Genomic DNA, 17,694 nt, shown 5'->3' on the forward strand with positions numbered 1-17,694 from the left:
TGATTGCTTGGGAGAGAACTGAAGAGTCAAGGGATTGGAGGTCACCATGTGGATGAAGAACAAGTCTTGGCATTGGAAGGTAGAGGGAGAAGTGGAAAGGCAACAGATTGTGATTAGATAATTTCAGAATTCATGAACATGGAGATGGTGCATTTATAGGTTATGGCAAGATCAAAGGTGTAGTTATCTTTATGTGGGGCTGGTGTGAGGTGAAGGACATGAAAAATGAGTGAACTGAGTAACTGAGAGGATAAAGTACTTGAGTGAATGTCATGTGTATGTTGAAGTCTGTCTTCCATTATGAGTGCAGGAGTTGGGGAAGAGAGAAAAATGAGCTAGGTTCTGAACTCACTGAGGAAGGGGAGTATCCTGGAAGTCTTAGACAACAGCGACCAGGATTTTGATTCAGTGGTAGATATGGATTGTATTAACTTTAAAGAGGAGGTTAAATGATGGTGGTAGGAGAACTTGGAAGTAGCAATGGAAGTAAGGAGCATTCCAACTCCCCTTCCAGAACCAAGTGAATATATGCCTGTATATGTGTGAGAATGCGTCAAAGGGTAGCTATTGCTGGCAAAGGTAGACAGAGAGAGAGGCTGTGCCATTAGGAGGGAGTCAGGTCTCAGTGAGAGACAAAGGAGATTAAAACTGTATTATATAATTAAGGGGGCAGCTAAGAGGTTCAGTGGATTGAGAGCCAAGTCTCTTAGAGATGAGATCTTAGGTTCAAATCTGATCTCAGGCTTCCTAGCTATGTGGCCCTGGGCAAGTCAATTTATCTCCATTGCCTAACTCTTACTGATCTTTTACATTGGAGCCAATACACAGTATTGATTCTAAGATGGAAGGTAAGGGTCTAAAAAAATTGTATTATATAATTAAAAATCAACAAGATGAACAAAATGAAGTTTCATGTCCAATCTTTTTTCTGTTCTTTCTACATGGAAATGCTTATATTTGTTGGCGTTTGTCAAATTCAGAATAATGAACAGTAAAAAATAAGAATGCCACATATATCTTCACCCAAGTCATTGATAAACATATTAAATAACATAGGGTGAAGGACAGATTTCAAGGGCACTAGAGATATCCCTCTAAATTCACTTGCATCCATTTGCAACTCTTATCCTAGGCACAAAGCTTGGGACTGGATGGTATTAGAAAACATTAGAAGGCAATTTAAAAGAAGGGCTGAATTGGACAGGGAAAATGGAGACTGGAGCAATGAATCTTGCTAGAAGAGTTGACTCTACTCAAGGGTAAAAACCACATGTTAAGCAAAAACTTAACTTCATTCTGTCAGGAATACCAGAGTTCTCTAGTTAATTGTCAAGCTTTCTTTGACTTTCATAGATCTAGATGTCTTTCTTCCCTTAGCTCTACCCCTTTGTGAGATTCTGTTTTGTCTCATTGGTCTAGAATTTGCAGGTGTGTATTACCCAATGGAGCCTTGACTTATGTGCCATGATACTAAGAAAACTCTTCCCTCTTTATTGTATTAGTAATTGTATGCTTCATTGAATCACTTACAAAAGCATACTGTATGAAACAATCAGAATATGAAGAATGAATAAAGTAAATAATATAAATGCACTCTGGTAGGCATACTCTCTATTAAATGAATATTAGAGTGACTCAGGAACTTAGAATGTTTCTGCTGGTCTTCTGTCATGGTGGTCTATGCTCTGGAAGTAGCTTAAATATAATTCAAGAAGCTTTGTTCAAGTGGTTGCCACTTGTATTTCTCAATCCCTGGTTCTTTTCAGGTAGTTTCATTTAAATTGTTATCTCTGCTCCTTTCACAGCAAAAAAGTGTGTACATGTGTATACAGAGGGAGTTGTGTATTTTCCCTATAGCACATGCATGACTCATTTCTTTTAGCTTGTGTCCAAACAATTTAAGAGGAAGAATGTAAGGCTCTTCTAGGGAGGCATCATTTCTCCTATCTTCTTATTCCTCTCCAGGTTATACTTCTGATTCATCTCCACAGAACATTTTCTACTATGCTGTATAGAAATCTCTTAATCCTGAATGCTCACTACCCCACCCAAGACTACTATTCACATGGGAAGTACACTATGCCCCTGCAGCTTCTACCTCTGATTGGCTAGTTCCTTTTATAACCTCCCTCCACAGCATCTTCTCTACATCTATATTCAATATAGGATACTTTCATTCCACTTCTCCCCTGTCTTCAATCTCATTTTCAGCTCCCTTTAATGTGCTTTTTTCTCCTACTAGACCAGTGATTCTCAAAGTGGACGCTACCGCCCCCAGTGGGTGCTGCAGCAATCCAGGGAGGCGGTGATGGCCACAGGTACATTTATCTTTCCTATTAAAATTAAAAAAAATTAATTTCCAGGGAGCTAAGTAATATTTTTTCTGGAAAGGGCAGTAGGCCAAAAAAGTTTGGGAACCACTGTATTAGACTGTAAGTTCCTCATGGGCAACTATTTGGTTCAGTGGATAGAGCCATGCCTAGAGATAGGTTGTGGGTTCAATCTGACCACAGATACTTCCTAGTTGTGTGACCCTGGGCAAGTCACAGCTCCAGTTGCCTAGCCCCCACTGCTCTTCTGCCTTTGAATGGATACACAGTATTAATTCTAAGATAAAGGTTAAAAAAAATGCAATCTCTTTGAGGAAAGGGACTGTCTTTCTACTTGCATTTGTATTTCTGAGGGCTTAATACAGTGCCTAGTGCATAGTAAGTGCTTAATAAATGCTTGCTGACCTTTATCTTAAATCATTCCCATCCTTTACTTTTTTCATCATCACACGACCACTATGCTTTGTGGGTGGGGCATAGACATTACACATGAATTTTTTGAGTTCATTTGTTAGTTTCAAATCTGTTTAAGGGTACTAATTGCTTAATTAGCTAGCAGAGGCAGCTAAGTAGCACAGTAGTTAGTGCCAAGGCTGCAGTCAGAAAGGCTTGAATTCAAATTGGTTCTTAGACATTATGTGACCCAAGTCACTTAATCTATCTGTCTTAGTTTCCTCAAATGTAAAACGGGGATAATAATATGTACAACCTAGGGTTGTTGTGAAGTGCAAATGTGATATCTGTAAAGTACTTAACAATGCCTGGCTCACAGTAGGGATTTACTAAAGGCTTCTTCCCTTCCTTTATTCCTACTATTTTCTATTCCATATCTTAGAACTGTCTAATCCACATATCTTCTTCTTGTATATAAGATTAACAGAGAATGAACAAAATGCTTTGTAGACATGTAGTCAAACTACATTATCCTTGATATGCCAGTCTAGTTATTGTCTCAAAAAAGAAGTTGAACTTAGTTTCTTATGACCTGGATGAAATCATTCTGGCCCTCGGTGGTAATTCCTTTTCTAGATGTCTACAAAAAATATTATATTCTAAAAATTTCCTAGGAATCAATCAAACTCACTGGTTTATAGTTTTCAGATTGCCCTTTCTTCTTTTTCTGAAAAGAACATTTGTTCTTCTCCAGTTCTTTGCCATGTCTGTCATTTATCATTACCTTTCAAAGATCACTGAGTAGCTCATCATTTACATCTATGCATTCTTTTAGTATCCTGGGATGAAGTTTATTTAGTCTTGGTTATTTGAATTTATTGAAGTTCTCTCCTAACATCTCCTTACACTCTTTGGTTTCAACTCATTATTAACCATTTTTGTTCTGTTCTTTCCAGTCCAAAGATCATACTCCTTGGTAGAAAAACAGAAAAATAAGAGTTGAGTAGTTCTGTCTTCTCTTTATTGACTTAACACCATAACATCTAAACTGAGCAGTGGTCCTTTTCCTTCTTTTATCCTTTCCTTTTTCAGCATAACTAAAAACAAAACAAAAAGCATTTTTTTGGTTGTCTTTTAGCATTTGTTGTCAGCTTCAGCTCATTATTGGCTTTAGCATGCCTCAACTTAAGTTTTTATTGATATACTGTTTTAAGATCACCTTCATTTCTGAATATCTCTTCTCCACTCCCTACCCAGTGAGCTATCCCTTGTAACAAAGAATAAAAAAGACATTTAAAAAAGTGGTTCAGCAAATTTAACCAACATATCAATAAAGTCTAAGATTACATGTAATTTTCCAACTCTTTCAGGGTTGAGTTTGGTGATTATAATGACCAAGTGTTCTATTTTTTTATGTTCTTTGTATGTACATAGAACATGCTTGTAATCATTGTGAATATGGTTCACTTGTTCTGCTAACTTCATTCTGCATCAGGTTATGGCCTTCCTATACTTCTCAGAATTTTTAATATTCATTGTTTCTTATGGCACAGTAATATTTCATTACTTTCATGTACTATAGTTTGCTTAGCTATTCTCAAATTAATAGGTATCTACTATGTATCTAGTTCTTTGTTACCATGAAAAGTGCTACTTTGGTATATACAGACCTGTCTGTTTTTATTGGAAGATCCTCAAATATCCTTCAGCTCCTTCTATTCCCAGAAGTGGGATTCTGGGTAAGAGTTTTTGTTATTTCCTTAGCATAAAACCAAGTTGCTCTCCATTCACCATTGCACTGATAGGGTGTTAGTGTGTTTGTCTTTCCATAGCTTCTCCAACATGGAACAATTCCATCTTTTGATGTCTTTGCCAATTTGTTCACTGTGAAGCAAAACCTCAAAAGTTGTTTGGACTTACATTTTTCTTATTGGTGATATGAAGCAATTTTTCATTTGAGAATGATATATTTTATATATCTGTGTTGCTTCCCTATATATGTCTCTTTTCAGAGATATTTGATGTGAAGATTTTTTTTTGTCCAGATACTTCCCTTCTTAGTTGCATTGGTTATTTCATGTAATCAAAATTATTTATCTTGTGATTGCTACTATCCTTGTTTGTTAAGAAAGTTCACTTTAGTCAAAGCTGTGAAGTGCCTGATTTGCTTCTATTTTTTAATGCCATGACTTTGAAAAAATAAATCATTAGTATTTTTCTTACATCATCTATATTTCTCATTGTATTCCCCCATCTTTCAGAAAACCACCCCTTAAAGAATAAAAGAGGAAGGAAAAAAGTTCCATAAAATTAATCAACACCTCAAAAAAGTATGGTATTATCCACTTATGCAAAAGAATAAGGGAGATATCTTTTGTTTCTTTTTTGGGGCCCAACTTGATCAACATAATTATCAGCATTGTTTTGTTATTGTTGATGTTGTTTCCATTTACATTGTTATAATCATATTGTTTTGTTGGTTTGGCTTAATTCACTTTGCATCAGTTCATATTTTTTCCATGTTTTTCTGATGTCTTCATCTTCATAGCTTCCTAAAGTCTAGTTATATTTTCATACATTAATGCACTGCAATTCATTTAGACATACTCCAATTGATTGGCATCTATTTTGTTTCCACTTTTTTGCTATCACAAATAGAAAAAAGGCTGCTATGTTTTGTCCATATGGGGCCTTTTTTCCTCCGTTGACCTCCAGTGGGGTATATGTATAGCAGTGGAATCTCTGGATTAAAAGGCATGCACATTTTAGTTACTTTCTTTGAATAATTCCAAATGGCTTTCCAGAATTGTTGTACCAATTTACAAGTCCATATAGTGTTGGCAGATACATTTTTAACATTCAGTTGGCAGATATACTTATTTTGAGCTCGTGCTACATGGTATAAGTTGTTGGTCTAAATTGAAGGTCTGTCAAACTGCTTTCCAGTTGTTTAATCAATTCCTGTTAAAAATGGTGTTTTCACCCCAAGTAATTTATGCATTTGGGTTTATCAAAAAACTAGGTTGTTTTGTTGTTTTTAAATCTTACTTATCTATTCCACTGATCTACTTTTCCAATTTTTCAGCAGTACCGTTTTTTAAAAAATAATTTATTTTATATGATTTGAAGTTCTGATGCTATTTCTTAAATGTCCATAGTCACATAGATAGTGGCTGAGAGCTTAGATTCAAAGCCAGTTCTTCCAATTCAGAATATGTTGGTTCTTTTTTTCTCCAGAAATCATGGAGAACCAACAATTTAGTGCTGGAAGGAATAAATGCAGCACTTCAGTTGGAACATCATATGCCACCTAGTATTACTCATACTTGAACAAGGATTCCTTCTAGAACAGAGGTACAGCCTACACTGAAATGTATGGGTTAGTGATCCCCCTGTCTATTTCAGTTTGATCTCACTCATCTAGAATATACCTAACAAGTAGCCAATATTTTCAACGAGGGGAAATCTACTGCCTCCTAAAGAGGTCTGTTCCACTTTTGGACAGCTTTGTTAGGAAAATTTTCCTTGGATTTAACAAATCTGTTCCTTTGCAATTTCTACCAGTTGCTCTCTAAAGTTAAGCAGAATCCCAGTATAGATAGTATTTTTGTTCTGGGAAGAGGTTTTGTGGCTGTTAGATATGCCGAATAAAGGCAGGAAAGTTGACATGCAGAAAACTATAGATCTCACTTTTTCACTTAGCTTTTGTTTTTGACCTAACTTCATTTCTCTCTCTCCCCCTTCTGAAATCAATGTAGTAGAGAGCAACTCAATGATTATAAGACAAACAGAAGTGCCTTGAAGAGACAATGCAATAGAGCACAGCAGCAATATGACTGGCACGGAGATAACATCTAGTGAAGGCAACATCTAATAGAGACAATGCACACAGAAGAAATGAGATGCCCAGTAAAGAGCAGAGATGCACTTTTTGAGAAGAATGAAATCACCAGAGGACATTGACAATTCTGCAGCACTAGAGGTGTGGATTGCCTTAATCACATTATACATATATGCCCTTTAAATATGATCCCTAGCCCAATGTATATACCCTTTGTTTCCTCTGTGTATGAGAACATATTCGTGTGTGTATGTGTGTAGGAGAATTAACCCCATATATACATGGAGCTGGAGAAATGTTTTCTTGACATTTTATTTGCTATGCTATTTGACTAAATGTCTTGTTTGAATTAATGTGTCATATGGCTGGCTGGTAAAAATAAACATATCATTGTGGGCTTGTGAGTTATGATTTTGAGTGGGTGCCTCTTCTGGGATGAGGGACATGTGTGGAGTCCTCCTCTTGCTATAAGGGAACCAAAGAATTTCAGTATTACGAGAAGCTTCAGTAATCATGTAATCCAACCCATAACTGAAAATCAATCACCTCAACAACATATACAATGTGGTTATTCAGATTTTGCTTGATGTCTTCTAATAAAGGGGTGCGCACTACCTCCTGATCCAATCCATTTCATTTCTAGACCACTCTCATTGTTAGGAAGTTTTTTCTCACATAATGCCTAAATTTGCTTTTATGAAACTACATATACATTCTAGAACACACAGCAAAAACACAATTAAATATACAAGGTAGAACAGGGCAAAAGAGAAACCAAGTGTTCCTGGACAATAATGTTGAACTCATATACAGAAACAGGGTTGAGGAAAGGAGCAGGCATGAGATCTTATATAAAGATCTCTGCCTGCCACATTATCTATGTTCTATTGTATTTTTATTTCGTTAAATGTTTCCCAATTGTTTTAATCTTGTTTGGGTATCACTCAGGAGTATGGGGAGAAGATGGGAGACTGTCAAAAGGAAAAGATTACATTCAGCATAGGATGGCGGAAGGGAGGTGAGGAAATGAGCTGGTTCTTGAAGAAAGAGGAAGATTTTGGCGAGTGAAGAGGAGTAAACAGTGTATTCTAGACATTTGGGATAGCCAATGTGGACATACAGAGGTGAGAAAGTGCAAAGTGAGATCTGAGAATAGCTGATAGCCTCATTTGGCTGCAAAGTAGAGCACGATGAGTTGTGTCAGCTAGTCTGGTGATCTTTGTTCTTTACAATATCAAAGCCCCATTTTTCCTTTTGGGTAACTCCTGTAGTGTGGCCGTAGAGAACTGAAAATCTTTATAGTAAAGGGAAAATATGATCACCTGCTTACCCCTCTTGACCAAGTGACCTGGTTCTATTTCTGAGTTGAAACAGGCATTTATCTGACCTTACTATACCTATCCTTGGATGTCCTTGGAAGGTATACAATTTCCTGACTCAAAATGTATTCAATATTACACCATCCATAACTTTTAATTTTACACATGTTGAAACTTCTACTAGAATGTTAATTTACTGACCTTCCCCTACTTTTACAAGTCAAATCAAATGCCATCCATCTGCCCCTCAAAGACTTTAACCTTTTCCCTCAGTCTTCATATAACACCTTGTTCTGTACCCCTATTATTATACTTAATCATGCAACATTGCATATCACAGCTTTATGACAGGAGTAAAAGTTCCTTAAGGGCAGTAACTATGCTTTATTTAAGCTTTGTCTTTCCCCAACATCTAGCACAGTGCTCTGTACACAGTAGGGGGCGAATAAATGTTTTGTCTTATTTTATCTTCTAAATTTAGGATTATAAGCTCTATTTGTTTTGGTTGCCTGGAGATGCTTCTCAGAGGTGATATATTGGGGAGGGTTGGGAAATCTTTTTGGCAGGAAAACTCTCCAGAAATTAAAATAAAGCAAGACTTGACTACTGAGAGTCAATCATACCATCAGATGCCTTTCTTATTGAACTTTCCCCAGAAATGTGTCCACTGTGATGAAAAGAGCATATTTTCTGTAAAGGGAGGTAAGAATCAAAGGCTTATCAGATCTCCAAGTTGGATTATGAGATTTTAGAACTCATGGCCCTAACAGGAAGCAGCATGGTAAATATGAAAGAACCTGATTTCTGGAGTCAGAGGACCTAGTTCAGCTTATACCACTGCTACCTGTGTGACTTTGGAGGTCATTTAACATATTTTCTCATCTCTAAGGTTCAATGGCTGAACTAGATGGCCTCTGAGGTTCCTTCTAGATCTATTATTTGATGAGAAAAAGATTTCCTATAAGCCCCCTGCAAGTAGGGATCATTTCAGCCTTTATACTTGTATTTCTAGTGGCTCACACATTGCTGGAGCTCAGAAGGCACATATTTGTTGACTGATTGAAATGTGTTCATGAAATATTTACACAGCAGAGTTCAGGGAGTAAGAATAATCATCTTGGGGAACATACATATTAACTGGAGTAAACTACACTAAAGAATTTACTTTGAATCTATGAGACTATTTAGAGGTTATATTTCTATGTTTATAGATCATATAAAACACCTTTGTAAATTTAAAAAATTTTAAGTAGGGCTTTTTCATACCTGGCCACTGAGAAAAAGCACTTTAATTTCATAAACATGTTCTCCCTACTAAAACACTTCCCCTATTCCAAGAAAATAAACTACAGACGTCTTAGCCTAGCATTAAAGGCCACTCACATCTGATTCCAACTTCTTCCAGCAATTTCATTCAATTTGGAATACACACACACAAAACACTGTCATATCTTCATATTGAACTCACTTTATTTCTGCCTGTTGAAATTCTTCAAGACCTTGCTCAGCTGCCAATGCCTTCTACAATCTCCAAGGTCCCTTTCAGCTTTAAATTTACAATCCATCAACAAGATCTTTCCTTTTCCTTTATCATATTCTGCTTTATTGCATACTTGTGTATCTCATTTCTCCCATTAGATTCTAAGATTCCTGAGGGCAAGGCAATGTTTCATTTTTGTATTCTTGGCACTAACAACAAAGTCTTACACATATTAAGGCCTCAATACATTGGTAAATCAGAGTATACATCTTCACATTTGTTGGACAGCAGATTTAGATCTGAAAGGGACTTAAAAATAAAAAAATTTAGTTCAACCCCTACATTTTAAAGATGAGGAAAACTGAGGCCCAGAAAGGGGAAGGAACATAAGAATCACAGAATCCACATTAGAAGGGCCTTGTAAGACCATCTGGTCCAACCTGTATCCAAATTTGACCCCTGTTAACAATATCTCCCACAAATGGTCATTCTCCAGTGGGAGATCTTTAGTGAAGAGGAACCCACTACTTCTGGAAGCAGCCCTCTCTACTTTTGGATAGCTCTAACAATAAAATATTTTCCTTTCACTGTATCAGCTTTTCTGAAGTTGTTTCTAGTTCTACACCCTCAGGCCAAATAAAGTCTTTCCATTAGACACTTGCAAATACTTGAAGATAGCTATCACATCACCATAGAGGTGATCCCAATATAGGTTCTGACCCCAAATTTGGTGCACTTTCCACATCATGGAACCTCTCAGCTTTTAAACAGGAGCCAGAAAGATCCTCATGGTTCAGTGTTAAAAGTAGAAGAGCACTACTGCTATAAACCACTGGTTCTTCCTCCAGGGGGTAGATGAAGATCTTTAGGTTAGTCTAGTCCTTTTTTCTCAGAGCCAGCTTTATGGATAGACTGAAAAGAGGTAGTAGGCAAGTAATACAGATGTCTCTTCCTTCCTTTTCTCTGCAAAGTCTCAGAGGCAGAATTTGCTTTCAATTCTCTGCCTCCCAGATGGCTGCTCAACATACACAGCTGTCACATTCTGCTACAGACTCAATGACAGCAAGCATAGTGTTTATACCACTTTAAGTGTAAATCCTACTAAATAATGTGGAAAAACACCCTTTCATTTCTAGGAGTAAGTTTTCACTTTGATGTTTCAGTTATTGAAAGATGTTGATCCAATTTTAAGGGGATAGTACAAGCCCAGGGTAATTAATTTGCTTCACTTATTTCTAGACGGTTAATAGACATATTGCAGTTCAAGGGCAAAACCCTTTCCTTAAGGTTTACTTCTTTTACCCTCCCCAACCTTTACATCTAAGAAGCTTTGTATTAAAAAAGCTAAGGCCATTTTAAGCTTAACATAATTAGGAAAAAAATAATGGTGGGGGCCATGGAATGGAAAGAATCACAAAGGTTAACTGAATCAAAGAATTTTAGAGCTAGAATAGGGACATAGTCCAATGTTCTCCTTTTAAGAAGCAACAAAGCCCACCACAGAATCAGTGATTTTCCATAGGAGACGTCTCATAGCTAGAGGTAGAACCCAGATCTTAACTGTCAGTCTTATACTCTTTGTACCACATTTTGTCCCTCTAAAAAGGATGGTCTGACCCCTTCATTTTATAGATAAGAGGTAGTTTGCCCAAGGTTACATATTGAATGGGCACAAGTAGTATTCAAAACCAGATCCTTTGATTCCAAACCTATTGCCTTTCCCTGTTTCACAGCTGTTGGGTATTTTCAGTGTCAAAAATCTGTTAGCTATGTCCGAGATTTTGTGAATTTGACCCTAGGATGGAGAAAGTAAGTCGTGGGAACAGTGAATGGTATGTGATGACAAAAGGTCACAAAGGTTTTCATATTGAATAAGACAGGGAGATTTTTAAAGACCTAAGTGATTCAGAATCCAGTCTTTAAAATGACCTCACAGAACCCTTTCTTTCACATTGGGCAGCACTTAGACTACAATAACACAATTTGATTTCATTTCACCATCTATTCCATGGTCTAACAAAGATAGAAACACAATTGAATAAATCACAACTACCTCCTCATGAACTCTTTTAGCCAGAGCTTCCCCTAAAAACACTACTAGTCACCATAATGGGGAAATGACAGCTGATACAGTTAAATTTGGGGTAAAGAACATGAACAGAATGAGTAAATCTGAGCAGTTTCAGACCAGAAATCATCTCAATAAACTGATATTAAGGTCTGTGATAAAAGCTGAGTGAAAAGGGTAATATGGGATATCTTTTTGCTATGTATTTTTTAAAAACAGGCTTAAGTAGAAACATTATAAATTAAAAATATAAATATAAATTTATAATGGTGGCAGAATGCTATGCCTTTTATTTTATTTAAAAAACAAAGTCAATTACTATATATTAAGTGAGAATGTGAAGTACTACATAAATCTCAGCTTACTAAAGGTGGGAATGCGAACACAAAGCAAATGTTTTATTGTCAAAATGCATACTCCTTTGGCCAACATTTTCAGTACTCCAAAAATCTGGCTCAAGACCCACATAATCCAGCCGCATTTCATATTACTACCTCTCTTTCTAGCCAAACTGGTCTATTACCTGAACGCCACATTCTGTCTAGTCTGTATATTCACAAAAACCTTTCCTCACACTCAGAATAGTCTTGATTCCCCCCTTACAATTCCTGTGTTATACTCAAATCAGGTGTCATTTCCTCTGTGAAGCCTTCCCTTATCTTCCTGATTGCTCAAGCTCCCCTTGCTCAAATGAGCTTTTTTTAAAGCTCCAAAACCTAGCCTTGTCTGAAGATAATCTACTTTTTTTGGTCAAACATTTCTTCCTAACCTTTAAAATACTTCTCTCATGCTTCTACATGGCTTTCTTGAAGCCTCTGCCAGTAGAAGACAAGTTTTGGCAGGCCCTACTGAGCTGGAACAGCTTCCTAGACAGATTAAGTGATGGACTATACTGAAGAACCAGCTGAGCTAAAGTTAAAAGAGGCCCATCACCAAATTCACAAAAATTTTTGGTCACAGCTACTGTTGATGACTAAATTATAGAGGATTGATGAAGAATCACAAACTGACAATTATGGATCCTTTAAACACTGTTTCTCCTTAAACTTTAATGGATAAAATATCTACACTTCTAGGTTGAGAAGCATTTTTTTTTGACACTGACCAAATGAAATTGTAAAACCATAGAACATTATAGTTGAAAACAACCTTTAGGCCCAGGGAGGTGAAGTACTTGATTTCAGATCACACTAGTTTTGGAGCTAAAATTATAGCCTGGTGTCTTCTCACTACTCCTTGCTGCCTCAACCCTAAACTGAAATTCTAGCTATCCCAAAATTATGAAATTCACTTAGCAATACTGTTTCTACTTTGTAATGAAAGGAAAACACACTTGAGGAAGACAGAACACCACTGAGCTAAGATTCTGTCTACAAGTTGAGTTATTCACAACTTGTGCTCATACCCTTTTTTATTAGGGACATTTACACAAAGGCAGCCTTGCTGCTTGACAAAAGATGAACTTAAGAACTCAAGGATTTTTATCATAGCAATAAAATAGTAATAGAAGGATTTATAACAGGAATTTGTAAATCTGCAAGATCATCAATATCATCTTCCACAAATGGCAGGCCTTGGTTTTCTACAAGGCGCTGGTAGTTACATATGCCTGTGGTAACTTGGATCTGTGGCTTCCAATGTCACAAAATACAAATGTACAAAGCACTGTTATTTGTAATAAAGCCAATGTTTACATTAAGCACAATACAGCAATTTATTTAGATGCTTAAAATGAATACAAAGGGAAATAAAGATCACAAAATTATACATACTACAACAGTGTGTCATATATTAGATGGTATAAATGAATACACCATGCTGGTGTATAACTAAAGATAAAACTAAATATCCAAAATGCAGCACTCAGGTTTGTTTGCTGCCTCAACACAATACACTTTTATACAGATCTAAAAGGTGTCAAAATTAGCTGCAAACTTGTTTCTTGCATGTGATTTTAGCTTAAAAGATTTCAGAAAATGGATCTGAAATACCAGTTTGTTGGCTGTAATTTTGAGGATATTCAGAACAAGAAAATTCTATAATACAATAGAGTCCAGATATATTTTTTAATGTTGCTGGCCTCTGGTTTGAGATTGTACAAGGTTATGTGCAAAAACTAAGTCTGTCAAAAGTTCATACTATAGCAGGTTCAAGCTTTTGCTAGGTAAACTAGATACAGCGTTTATTACACAGCAGGGCAACACTAAAAAAGAGAAACAAATCTATGATGGATACACAAGAACAATATCATAAGCGTCACTTGAATAGGTCTAAAAGACTGTACAAATATACATATTTTAACTATTCAGAATGAATAAATGAAAAAAAAATCAATTTTCCCCAGAGTCTACTATACACATTGAACTGGTAGCTCATATGTTGGACCTATTATACTACCATGTGAATAAAGGTAATGGTTTAAAAGGACATACAACTGAACATATACAGAGTGAAATAAATGTTGAGAATGCAGATAAAATAAATCTCTGCTTTTCCTCATGTGCATTCCGGAGCCACCAGCGTATTGGTTTTTCACATTAAGTTGCTGTGCTTGCCACAGCAGATTCTAAAGCAAGATGAGCCAACAGCATACTCAGAAATAACCACTGGAATAGGAGTGGCCATATATCAACCACTTAAGTCAGTTGACCTAGCACTCAAAAGGCAGTACCAGTTGAATTAAGCTTAGCAGTCATACTGAAATGCAAAGATTGGACAGTTAAGAATGCAGCCTACCACCAATGCTTAGGTAACAGGGCAGTTTATGCTTGTTGGCTACTCAGCTCTACACCAGTTAAGCTGCTATGTATTGGTTCTGCAACACCATCAGTCATATTATCAAATTGCTCCCCATCCTCACTGTCAATTGTGCTATTTTGCCACTCCATCTGAGGATTGGACAAACTCTCCTCATTTTCAGATGCATTTTTCCACTGTGACTGGTCCTTGGACCAAAACTCTTCTACTTTTCCATAGGAACTATTCTTCCATTTCAACTGTTCTTCATCACTTTCTGATGCACCTTTTGTTTCAGCAGCTGGTTTACTGCTTCCAGCATCTTCACTCTGGGATGATTCATCAGTCCATGCTCCAGGTTTCATTTCACATGCATTGTCTTCAAAGTCAGACACTTGTTGAGAACCAGGCCCACTTTCACATGGAGAAGCGCCATCTTTCCACTCAACAGGGTCATCTTGATCAACATCACTATCTGAGGCATCGTGTATTAGTTTTGTTGGTTCCTCTGCAGAATGAGTATCTCTATATTTTGAATCTTCCTCTTCTTTTTGGTCTATCTTATCTTCAGAGTCTAAAGTGTCCCCAGTAGTTAATTTGGTAATGCCTTCTTCTGGGTTCTCCACTATGCTATCATTGGGAATTTTATGTTCAACATCAAAAGTTGCACCAAAAGGACTACCACTTCCATTGGATTCTTCTTCTAAATTTTCGAAACCATCTGAGGAACTGTCATCTTCCTTCCCAAGATTTAGTTTTTTGTCAACAGTTTTACTAGCATTGACTCTAGAATTTTTTTCATCATGATTTTCAAATAGCCACTCAGCATCAAAATCCATCTCGTGTTTAACTTTATTTAGTTCTTTCATGTTAAAACCCAGTAACACACCAGGTTTGTACTTTTCACAATCTCTGACGCATTTCTTCCTTTTATTACTGAAATGAGAAGCAATGTCACTCTTCCATAACCATAAACTGGCAGCCAATTTTTCAATTTCTCTTCTCGTGGGATAGGGCTGTTTGTTGAAATACTTTGTAAGAAATGTTTTTCTTGCTTCATAAGAATCATCTTCATGACCCTTGGGGTCTAAAGCTAAGACAACTGGCTCTTCAGGCTTCTCTTCAAAGATGGAGGGTGTATCTACCTCATCATCTAACTTCCTTTTTTTCAGCAAATTAAATTCTATGTGCTCATAAGTACGCTTCACGGGTGCCAGCCCTGGAGACTGATTGAGTCGAGAGGGAGCATTTGTTTTGTCTTGGCCATTTTGGGTCTTTCCAACACCTCTGCAGTGGACCAGATGCAGTGTGATTGTTGAGGCTGTCATGTTACTAGTGTATACACCAAGGCAATGGATGCATTTGTAGGTGAGCTTTTTCTCAACTGGATGAACCGTCTGAATGACCTGGTGCCTCTCCCGTAAATGATGTGCAAGTGCATCAGAGATAGGTCCTTTCAGGATTGAAAAGCATAGAGGACAAAGTGTTTTACCTACATCTTTTTTATAGGGTACTGCAGCTTGAGGTAAGCTTTTTATAGGGACATCTGCCTTTTCCTGAACTTTTGGCTGTGGCTTTGGGGGTACTGGGGGATTATTCTGGGCATGATAAGCTACAGATTCAGCCGGGGCATCTCTCAGGTTGTACGTGGTTACAAGTAGATGTATGTTAGTGTGACTACCCTGCTGCAATGTCAAATCAAAGCTCAAAGTGGAATCAGTTTTGGGTCCCATTTCTTCATCAACATGAACCATTCGCATATGAGCAGCCATCTTTTCAACATCGTTAAAAGTTGAACGGCAATATGGACAAGAGAGACCATGGATTAACATGTGGTTAAGCAAAGTATCAGTGGGCAAATAGCGATTACAATATAGACATTTACTAGTGAAATTGTGTATTTTCATTATGTAGTTAGCAACTGCAGGCACCTTCTCTGCCTTATGCTCCTTTTCAAAGTGAACACTGTAGACGTTTTCAGGGAATAGCTCATTACAAATTGTACAAATTTTCCACTTTTGTGTTGATGAAGTATTGGTTGCTGCAGAAGGGCCTATGGCAGCGGCAGCAGCAGCAGCGGCAGCGGCAGCAGCAGCAGCAGCAGGTTTAGAACTTGACTGACCTAATACTCTAGAGGCTGACTGCGACTGAGAGAGAGAGGATGACTTCAACTGGTTTGATGAAAGAGAAGATGAATTGGCAGACTGAAGTGAGTACCTTGCAGGTGCCTGTGACCTCTGCTCTGATCCAAGACCATAAGATCTCCCATTCCCACTCGGCAGTAACTGTTTCATTGACTGAGACTGCTGAGGAATGGAAACGGGTGCATTACCACTTAAACCTAGTCTCACTGACTGACCAACACCATAGCTTGGGGCTACTGATTTGACTCCGTAATTATTCTGTTGGAGATGGACATTAGACATCATATTGACTCCTGTGGAATTTAAATTAGGCTTTGGTATGGTGAGTCGATTCACTATCTGCTGTGAAGGAAGAGATCGGACATTCCCAGAAGCAAGGGAACCAACTCTTTGTGGGAGTCCCATAGGCTTTTTCTCCTGTGGTTTTGGAGCGATTAGCATCAATGGTTTGGATCTTGGAACCACTACATTGGTATGCCCTATCATTGCTGTCACCTGATAGCCTATACGTTCATGATCTTCAATAACATGTTGTACTAAAGCTTCATAGGATTTCGGCATAAAAAGGCATCGCTTGCAGTGAATACTTCCCTCCTCTCGGGTATTTGAACTTAACGGGACTGCACCATTAAGTGACTTTTCACCTGCCTTTGCTATGTAAGGTGCTGCAACATGCTGAAAATGTTCCCTGTAAATGTGCTTTCTAACTACTTCATACAGAGGGTCTCGGTAAGTGCACTTCTTACAGTAATAAACAGCTTGCTCTACACTGTCAGCCTGCTTAGGTTTAAGGCTATCATGTTTGTTTTTATCTTTAAAAGTGCTGATGCTGCCACTTGGTGCACTGGCATTTGGAGCATGAAATATTTTAATGTGCGTTTCCAAAGTCTTTTTGTCCGCATTGAAAGTACAGTAGGGACAATTAAGGAGAATTCTATTTTCAAAGTCTTCACTATGAACATTCCGGAAGTGACTTTTGTAGGCCGAAAAGAATTTTGAGGAAAATGGACAAGCACTACAGCAAAAGGGTTTTGTCCGATAGTCCTTAAAGAAAGAAAACAAAAGATTAGGATATGGGAATGCTTGACCAAAAGACATTTATGAAATAAAAAGGATGTAGAAAAACATAGTCTAAGGGTTTCTACCCTATTCCTCCATCACTTCAATAAAGCCAAAGAAAATGCTCTTTTAAGCTGGAGGTGCAATGGTATGCACTAAAATGTCCTTAGGTCATAGGAGCTCATGTTGTTTTCCTGGTTCTGCTTAACTTCACCCAATGGCATTTTTAGGTATTCATCCTTTTTCAATGCAACTGAAAAAATTTCTTAAATCAGAATTTGGAAGTTTAAAAACAAAATAAGAAATTAGTTTTAATACTAGCTC

The 17,694-nt window shown here is 37.3% G+C and overlaps 1 protein-coding gene across 1 annotated transcript in view; it reads right to left on the reverse strand.

Annotated features, from left to right (window-relative positions):
• Positions 1–13,120: 13,120 nt before the first annotated feature.
• LOC123237138 (activity dependent neuroprotector homeobox) overlaps positions 13,121–17,694 on the reverse strand; it is a 30,875-nt gene continuing 26,301 nt past the window's right edge. The window contains exon 4 of the mRNA XM_044663830.1: positions 13,121–17,355. Within this exon, the coding sequence (XP_044519765.1) occupies positions 14,194–17,355 (3,162 nt within the window). The 3' untranslated portion in view covers positions 13,121–14,193. The remainder of the gene's footprint in view (positions 17,356–17,694) is intronic.

This window comes from Gracilinanus agilis, chromosome 2 (assembly GCF_016433145.1).
Source record: "Gracilinanus agilis isolate LMUSP501 chromosome 2, AgileGrace, whole genome shotgun sequence".
NCBI lineage: Eukaryota > Metazoa > Chordata > Mammalia > Didelphimorphia > Didelphidae > Gracilinanus > Gracilinanus agilis.